Source organism: Monodon monoceros, unplaced genomic scaffold (assembly GCF_005190385.1).
Source record: "Monodon monoceros isolate NGI ecotype Baffin Bay Population unplaced genomic scaffold, NGI_Narwhal_1 Super_Scaffold_15, whole genome shotgun sequence".
Classification (NCBI taxonomy): Eukaryota; Metazoa; Chordata; class Mammalia; order Artiodactyla; family Monodontidae; genus Monodon; species Monodon monoceros.
In genome coordinates, this window is record NW_021703771.1 from 14,388,615 (window position 1) to 14,397,699 (window position 9,085).

General features: G+C 39.1%; 1 protein-coding gene across 5 annotated transcripts in view; it reads left to right on the plus strand.

Moving 5' to 3' along the window:
* Nucleotides 1–9,085, plus strand: part of BCKDHB (branched chain keto acid dehydrogenase E1 subunit beta) — a 285,277-nt gene that overhangs the window by 81,036 nt on the left and 195,156 nt on the right. For all 5 annotated transcript variants that reach the window (XM_029223429.1, XM_029223430.1, XM_029223433.1 and 2 more), the window contains exon 7: nt 6,302–6,399. In XM_029223429.1, the coding sequence (XP_029079262.1) occupies nt 6,302–6,399 (98 nt within the window). The remainder of the gene's footprint in view (nt 1–6,301; nt 6,400–9,085) is intronic.

Consider the following 9,085-nt stretch of genomic DNA (forward strand, 5'->3'; position numbering starts at 1 on the left):
GTGCAGGGCGGGCCTGCGGCGGCAGAGGCCGGCATGACGTTGCACCAGCTTGCGGCGCGCCGTGCGTTCTCCCGGGGAAGTTTTCCCTGGATCCCGGGACCCTGGCAGTGGCGGGCTGCACAGGCTCCCGGGAGGGGAGGTGTGGACAGTGACCTGTGCTCGCACACAGGGTTCTTGGTGGCGGCGGCAGCAGCCTTAGCGTCTCATGTCCGTCTCTGGGGTCCACACTGATAGCCGCGGCTCATGCCCGTCTCTGGAGCTCCTTTAAGCAGCGCTCTTAATCCCCTCTCCTCGCGCACCAGGAAACAAAGAGGGAAGAACAAGTCTCTTGCCTCTTCGGCAGGTCCAGACTTTTCCCTGGGCTCCCTCCCGGCCAGCCGTGGTGCACTAACTCCCTTCAGGCTGTGTTCACGCCGCCAACCCCAGCCCTCTCCCTGCGCTCTGACCGAAGCCTGAGCCTCAGCTCCCAGCCCCGCCCGCCCCGGCGCGTGAGCAGACAAGCCTCTCGGGCTGGTGAGTGCCGGTCGGCACCGATCCTCTGTGCAGCAATCTCTCCGCTTTTCCCTCCGCACCGCTGTTGCTGTGCTCTCCTCTGCGGCCTGAAGCTTGCCCCCTCCGCCACCCGCAGTCTCTGCCCTCGAAGGGGCTTCCTAGCGTGTGGAAACCTTTCCTCCTTTATGGCTCCCTCCCACTGGTGCAGGTACGGTCCCTATTCTTTTGTCTCTGTTTATTCTTTTTTCTTTTGCCCTACCCAGGTACATGGGGAGTTTCTTGCTGTTTGGGAGGTCTGAGGTCTTCTGCCAGCGTTCAGTAGGTGTTCTGTAGTTGTTGTTCCACGTGTAGATGTATTTCTGGTGTATCTGTGGGGAGGAAGGTGATATCCACGTCTTACTCTTCCGCCATCTTGAAGCTCTCCTTGGCGAGTAATTTTAAAGTGATTTCTAGAAGAAACTGCATTAAGTTTTCTTGTTCATATATTCTTATCTCTAACATCAGTGTTAAAAGTAATTGTTAGCATAGAAGTGAAAATTACCCAAAAGTATGACCATAGTTAGTACCTTCAAAGTTGAAAGGAGTATTCAGTAAAATAACCATTGTAACATAGAGATTAATTTATGGTTTTAAATACAGGAAATAGGAATAAGAATGTTCCTGAAGTGAACATTTATAGTCTTAATGACTGAACCATTGAATTATTTTAAACTGTAAACCTGTTTTCTTCCTAAGGACTGAAAGAACATCTATAGCAATGAACTTAATGTGTCCTCCGTCTGCTCCTGTAATTTGGCAGGTAGACACAGGCTGCTTTCCACAGTTTACAAGTGGGAGCCTGGGGCACAGAAGTAATATGATGTCAGAGATCAGCAAATTAGATACAGAGACGGGGCTGGGACTGGGCTCTTCCGTGGGTGAATTTGCCCACCCTGCCCTATTAGACTGTAAATTCTGGCCAATGAGCGAGGCTTCCTCAGGTGTGGAATCTGCTCTTAGTAATCAAGCAGCGTGAAGTAATTTAGAAATACACTTTCTTTTTAAAAAGAACATTTATGCTTTATCACAGCATCATGTATAATGAAACATGATAAAGCCCTACTGAGCTTGACATCTATGAGGAAACGAGCATTACTTTGGATTAGTGCCAGGGCAGAGAAATGACCCTATTATCTCTGTAATGGTAGTACTGTGCCTCACAGGGAAACTTACATCATCAAGAGTGAGTTGTTATTCTCTAGCTGACTCTTTCTACACCAGTTACTAGTATATTAAATCAGAAGGCATTGGAAAGTTCTTTCAAGGGGCTTGGGAATATAATTCAAAGGTTTCACTATTCACCTTGACCTGAAACATCATATAGATCTGTGTTTACACATGTTTATAGATGTGTACACACAGATACATACACACACACACACACACAAATTTCACACCCCCATTTCTTTGTACACACCTCTTCTTTCTACATGAAAGACCTCCTTTATTTTCTCTTGTGTTAAGTGCTTCTTCATCTCTAAGACCCCTACCAGTTGTTCCCTTGTTGGTGGTGAAGACATCTCAATCTTACAGTCAGGTTGTTGCTTCCCTCTGTCTTTCCTAGAACGGTTCGTCCTCACTGCTACATCATGTTTTTATTTGTTTGCTGATCATCTCTTTCCATCTTTTTAACTCCCAGTTGAGTGTGTGCTTCTTAAGGGCAGGAACTGCCTTTTTCATTTCATAGTCTAGCCTCTTGCATGATGTCTGCATATACCGGGTACACAGTGACTATTAAATGAATAATATATATTATACATAGTACATATTATACATATATATTGATATTATAAATATATATAATTTATACACTCTGCTGTATTTTCAAAATGTGTTTCAGATGACTTGTAAGCAATACAACAAATTAGAAGAGAATTGGAAGGAAAAAGAGGAAGAGAATGGGAAATAAAAGGGGCCAAGCATGAGCTAATTCATGCCATGAGTCTGTCAGTGTCTATGTAATATGAATATAAGTGCATTTGCAATTACAAAGGAAGCATATCTGTGGAACTTACAATATATATATTTAAAAATCTATCTTGTCTGATTTTTGAGCAAAAAATTACATCTTTTTTATTTTGGCCTTGGAAAGCTCTCTCTCTTTAAAGCCACACATTTTTTTCAACGTCTCTGATGCTGAAGGGTTTCTCTATGGGATGCTCATTAGTGCTAAGATTAGAATGTAATCAGCATGTGGTAAAATGGAGTGGCTCAGTGAGCCCCAGTGCTGTGAAAACAGGAATCCGTACTATGACTGCACAGAGGCCCTTCAGCTCCTGAAGTTTCATTATGTAACTCCTTTTACCTGCTCTCTTTCATAAAACATTATACATGATGTAGGAATGACTATTTGATAATAAGCTGCTCTTGGAATAAATATCTTTTAAGTTAACAAAACAAAAATGTACCTGGGAATTAGAGCTTGCTCCCTAGGTGGCCTGTTTGCCAAGTTTAAATAAATGCATATATTAAAATGCTGCTCTGAACATAGGGGTGCATGTATCTTTTCAAATTAGTCTTTTCATTTTCTTTGAATATAAACCCAGGAATGGAATTGCTGGATTATATGGTAGTTCTGTTTTTAGTTTTTTGAGGAACCTCTGTACTGTTTTCCATAGTGGCTGCACTAATTTACATTCCCACCAACACTGCGCAAGGGTTCCCTTTTCTCCACACCCTCACCAGCATTTGTTATTTGTACACTTTTATTTAAACTTTTTTTAACTGAATGAAAGTTATTTTAAATTCTATAGTGCTTTACACATTTCAAAAGTTTCACACACACGATTTCATATAATCCCATAATAACCCGTTTTCCCCTTCCCCCGTATTGCCCCTCTCCCCACTGATAACCGCTAGTTTGTCCTCTGTTGGTGAGTCTGCTTCTTTTTTTTTAATCCACTAGTTTATTGTATTTTTTAGATTCCATATATAAGTAATATCCTACAGTATTTGCCTTTCTCTGTCTGACTTATTTCACTTAGCACAATGCCCTCCAAGTCTATCCATGTTGCTACAAATGGCAAAATTTCATTATTTTTTATGGCTGAGTAGTATTCCATTGTGTATATATATACCATAGTATTTTTTATCCATTCATCTGTTGAGGAAGTCTTAGGTTGCTTCCATATCTTGGCAATTATAAATAATTCTGCTATGAACATTGGGGTGCATGTATCTCTTCTGTCTTTTCAAATTAGTGTTTTTGTTTGTTTGGGTGTTTTTGGATATAGACCCAGGAGTGGAATTGCTGGGTCATATGGTAGTTCTATTTTTAGTCTTTTGCAAAACCTCCGTACTGTTTTCCATAGTGGCTGCACCAGTTTACATTCCCACCAACAGTGTAGAAGGGTTCCCTTCTCTCCACATCCTTGCCAGTATTTGTTATTTGTGTTCTTTTTGACGATAGCTATTCTGACAGGTGTGTGGTGATATCTCATTGTGGTCTTGACTTGTATATCCCTGATGATTAGCAATGTTGGGCATCTTTTCATGTGCCTGTTGCCCATCTGTATATCTTCTTTGGAAACATGTCTATTCAGGTCTTCTGCCCATTTTTTAATCAGTTGGTTTTCTTTTGTTATTGAGTTGTATGAGCTGTTTATATATTTTGGATATTAACCCCTTATTGGTCATATTATTTGCAAATATTTTCTTCCATTTAGTAAATTTTCTTTTCATTTTGTCAGTGGTTTCCTCTGCTGTGCAAAAACTTTTAATTTAATTAGGTCTCATCTGTTTATTTTTGCTTTTATTTCTTTTGCCTGAGGAGACAGATCCAAGAAAATATTCTGATTTATGTCAAAGAGTGTTTGGCCTATGTTCTCTTCTGGAAGTTTTATGGTTTCCAGTCTTACGTTTAGGTCGTTAATCCATAAAATGGTACTTTTATTTTCCTCCTCTCAGGATTAAATTTATGCAAAGCTACGGAGTGATTTTTTGGGTTCGTTTAAATATAAGACTCTTCTTGAATCTTGTTCTTGGCATGCTTTTTTTTTTTTTTTTTGTGGAGGACTAAGCTTTGTTGGCCATGTTGTCCCTTAATTAATTATTAAGGTAATGACGTCTTCTTATTCTGGGTAATTTATTGAATACAATGAAACAGTTACTCACTCACTGACAGTTTTTCAAAGGATGTGGGCCAAGATGCCAAGCCATTTCTTTTGGTGCGCCAGCCCTTAGAGCGATGTGTTCCAGGGGTTTGCTAATTACCAGCTGGCAACTGATTTATAACACAAGGCAGGAACGACAAGCCTCCTGAATGGTGGCCACTGACTCACAAGCAAGGCGGAGTGTGTACCGGCTTCAAGCCTTGTCTTTCAGTGTGCAGATCTTGCTGCTTGGAGAAAGACTTGCAAAGAGCATGCGTGCTACATTTGGCATGCTTGCTATCAGCGTTGTTCTTGACCATCACTTTGGTTTAGCAGCTGAGAACTGCTAAGTAAAATGTGTTATTCCAGTTGAATATGTCTGTCTTCCTATTTGTCAGTTCCTTTGTCCATCCATCCATATATCTATTGGTCCATCCATCCATCCATCTAATACTGGATTTCAGCCATCAGTGAACGGGCTGGAATTAACCTCTGAATGCACTGTTTAGAATTGAGGTTGGGAAACATTTTCTGTAAAGGGACAGATAGTAAATATTTTAGGTTTATAGGCTATGCTGTCTCTTACAACTACTCAGCTCTGCTGTTGAAGGGCAAGGACAGCCACAGATAATATGTAAATGAATGGATGAGGTTGTATGCCAATAAAACATTGTTTACAAAAGTTGACTTGCCCACTCCTGGTTTAGATAGTTGGAAGTATCTGACTCAACATAGTTTGTGTGCTACACAAAAAAACTTTAAAAAAATGCTTTTAATGTTTTCTTGAGGTTAGACTGTACATTTTTGTTTTTGTTGTTGTTTCCACTGGACCACCAGGGGAGCCCCTTATATGTTTTCTAACAGCTATGTGTCAGGTTTCTTGGCTTAATTGTCATCTGTGTTTAGGTTTACCCACAAAAGTAGTTTTATAGGTTTTACCATTTTGTTACTTAATTAATTTTATTTTATTTAAACATATACATGACTTAAAGCTTATTCATCTCTCACTGGCACTGGTTATAGAAAGGTCATTGGATTGGAAATACACAAAAATACAAGGAATAAAATTTTCTACCATATCACTGATAACAGCACCATTAAATGTGATAGTTTTTACTTACAAATATGATTTAAAAAACTATACTTTTGATATGAAAACATGACCAAGATGTATTGCTAAGTGGAAAAAGGAGATTATAGAAGGGTTCTAAATAATGTGTGCAGCGTGATTATATTTGTGGAAAGAAAACAAGATTTACATATGTCTATGTTTGAACTGCACAGGTCCATTATACCCCAGTTTTTTTCGATAGTAAATACTATGGTACTATAAGAACCTCTTTTATTAACGTTTTATGTTAGTATGGTACACTTGTTACAGTTAATGAACCAGTGTTGTTACATTATTATTGTCTAATGCCCAAGATTATTAAGATTTTCTTAGTTTTTTCCTGAAGTCCTTTTTCTGTTCCAAGATAGCTGATTTGATGGTAGTTTTTCATCTGTGTAGTAATGTCATATAATGAATGCTATTTCTTTTAAAAATAACTTATGGAATTTAGGGGAAGAATAAACACAATAAAGCTTTGCCACAATGAGGTTCTTTTATTCTTTTATGCACAAATGTCACATGTGAAAAAATAATTAACCTTGCATTTTTTTCCTTGTTTTGTATTCAGTGGAGCAGGTTCCCATAGAACCATACAACATCCCACTGTCCCAGGCCGAAGTCATCCAAGAAGGGAGTGATGTCACTCTAGTTGCCTGGGGCACTCAGGTCAGTAACCGTTATAGCAACTGGTAATGTCCGTCTTGTGTTTGGAAGCCCTCAGTTTTAATTCTGATTCTATGAAGCATAGAAAATGTCTTCCTTATATCTCGAATTTAAGTCTTGTTTGATGCTACATCTGTATCTGGTACTGATTTCTGACTGAAGTTGAGATGCCTTTTTAGTCGTATTAAAATTTCCATGCATATGGTGAAGCCATTAAAAATATGTTGAGAGTTTACAAAAACGTATTAAGGACACGTTCTTTTGAAGCACACATTACGTATCCTCACTACTTGTTGCTGCTTTTGACATACCATCTTCTTATTTTTTTTTTGCCATTATTATTATTTTACTGAATGGAAGATTCTTTACGTTCTGTAGTGCTTTTACAGTTTACAAAACTTTCACACACATGATTTCATATAATCCCATTATAACCCCTCCTTTATTTATCCCCCATCCTTTTATTGCCCCTCTTCCCTTCCCTTTCCCCACTGGTAACCACTAGTTTGTTCTCTGTATCTGTGAGTCTCCTTCCTTTTTGTTTTATTCACTGGTTTGTTGTATTTTTTAGATTCCACATACAAGTGATATCCTACAGTATTTGTCTTTTTCTTTCTGACTTATTTCACTTTGCATAATGCCCTCCAAGTCTATCCATTTTGCTGCACATGGCAAAGTTTCATTCTTTTTTATGGCTGAGTAGTATTCCATTGTGTGTGTGTGTGTGTGTGTGTGTGTGTGTGTGTGTGTGTGTGTGTGTGTGTATACACCACATCTTCTTTATCCATTCATCTGTTGATGGACACTTAGTTTGCTTCCATACCTTGGCACTTGTAAATAATGCTGCTATGAACGTTGGGGTGCATGTATCTTTTCCAGTTAGTGTTTTTGTTTCTGCTTTTGGACATATGCCCAGGAGTGGAATTGCCGGGTCATGTGGTAGCTCTATTTTTAGTCTTTTACAAAACCTCCGTACTGTTCTCCACAGTGGCTGCACCTATTTACGCTCCCACCAACAGTGCAGGAGGGTTCCTTTTCTCTACATCCTTGCCAACATTTGTCATTTGTGCTCTTTTTGGTGATAGCCATGCTGACAGGTGTGAGGTAGTATCTCACTGTGGTTTTGATTTGCATTTCCCCAATGATTAATGATGTTTTTCATCCCCTCTGCTGCCATCTCTCATGATTACTTTGCTGGCTACATGGACCCACCAGTGGTCCAGCCTCACTATTCCATACCTTTATCTTATCAATTGAACTGATGATCTATTTCAGTTTTCCCCAGAGCTTATTATCATATCACTCTGCTTTCAAACTTTTAAGCTCAGGACTCTTTCTCTAGCCATAGACTTCTATCTCTCCTTCTTTTAAAGAAATGGTCAGTTTTTCTTTTTTCTGTGTAAAAGAAATACTTGCTTATTTTAGAAAATTTAACGCCACATAATATAAAGAAGATAATGAAAATCATTTGCAATCCTACAACCTCCTACACTCTTCTCCATTTGATTTTTGGCTTGGAGATCTGTAGTCTTTGCAGTTTCTCACCTCCAGTGGGATAATCATACTGCCTGGAGAGTCACATCCGATGATGGTGCCCACAGTGGTTTTTGCAAAACTTTTCTGCTCTCCTTGAGTCCCTTTTAAAAAGCCCACTCTCAAATCAACTATATTCCAATAAAAATTTTTAAAGAAAGAAAAAAAAGGCTCAGCATGTGTCCCACTCTCAGCATGAGTCCTTGTCTTCCTTTTTAATAGGGAAGTTAGAGTGTATTAGACACTAATTCCCCCAGCTCGCTTTTCCTTCACACTTACCACTTCTGCTGCCAATCCTTGCCTCTAGCCCTTTTGTCTTCCAAGAAGTGTCTGTTATTCACAGTTGCTTCTCCAAATCTGTTTCAGAATGTATTCCATTTCTTCTTCTCCAGGACTGTGATTCATTAGCTGGTCCCTCTCTCCTGCATCTACAGTTTCTCCTTTCCATGTCCCTCTTATTAAAAAAAGTGTGTCCTACCAAATGTAAAATAGATAGCTAGTGGGAAGCAGCTGCATAGCACAGGGAGATCGGCTCGGTGCTTTGTGACCCCCTAGAGGGCTGGGATAGGGAGGGTGGGAGGGAGACACAACAGGGAGGGGATATGGCAATGTATGTATACATATAGCTGATTCACTTTGTTATACAGCAGAAACTAACATAACATTGTAAAGCAATTATACTCCAATAAAGATGTTAAAAAAAAAATAAAAAAGTGTGTCTCTCTTATCTATTTTAAAAATACCTTTTCTCTATCCTACTTTCCCCTTAAATAACAGTGTATCTCCCTCCTTTCTTTTATCACTAAACTTAAACAACTATTTTCTACTACCTGTATTTAATTCCTTCACTTCCTTATGTTATTATTATTATTTTTTAACTCATTTACCTTATGAGTTCTGTTCCCAGTAGTTAAAACTATTTCTGCTAACATTGCTAATCTTCTAATTGCTAAATCCAGTCCTTACCTCATATTGTTATGGTATGTGACACTGGCTGGCTACTATCTCTATGAAACCTTTCTTTAGCTTCTGGATATATTGTCTTCTGATTTTCTATCTGTTTCTTTTAACTGTTCTCTTCTCCTTCTTCTTCTTCTCCTTCTTCTTCCTCTTCTTCATCCTCTTCCTCTTCCTCTTCTTCTCCTTTTCCTTCTCC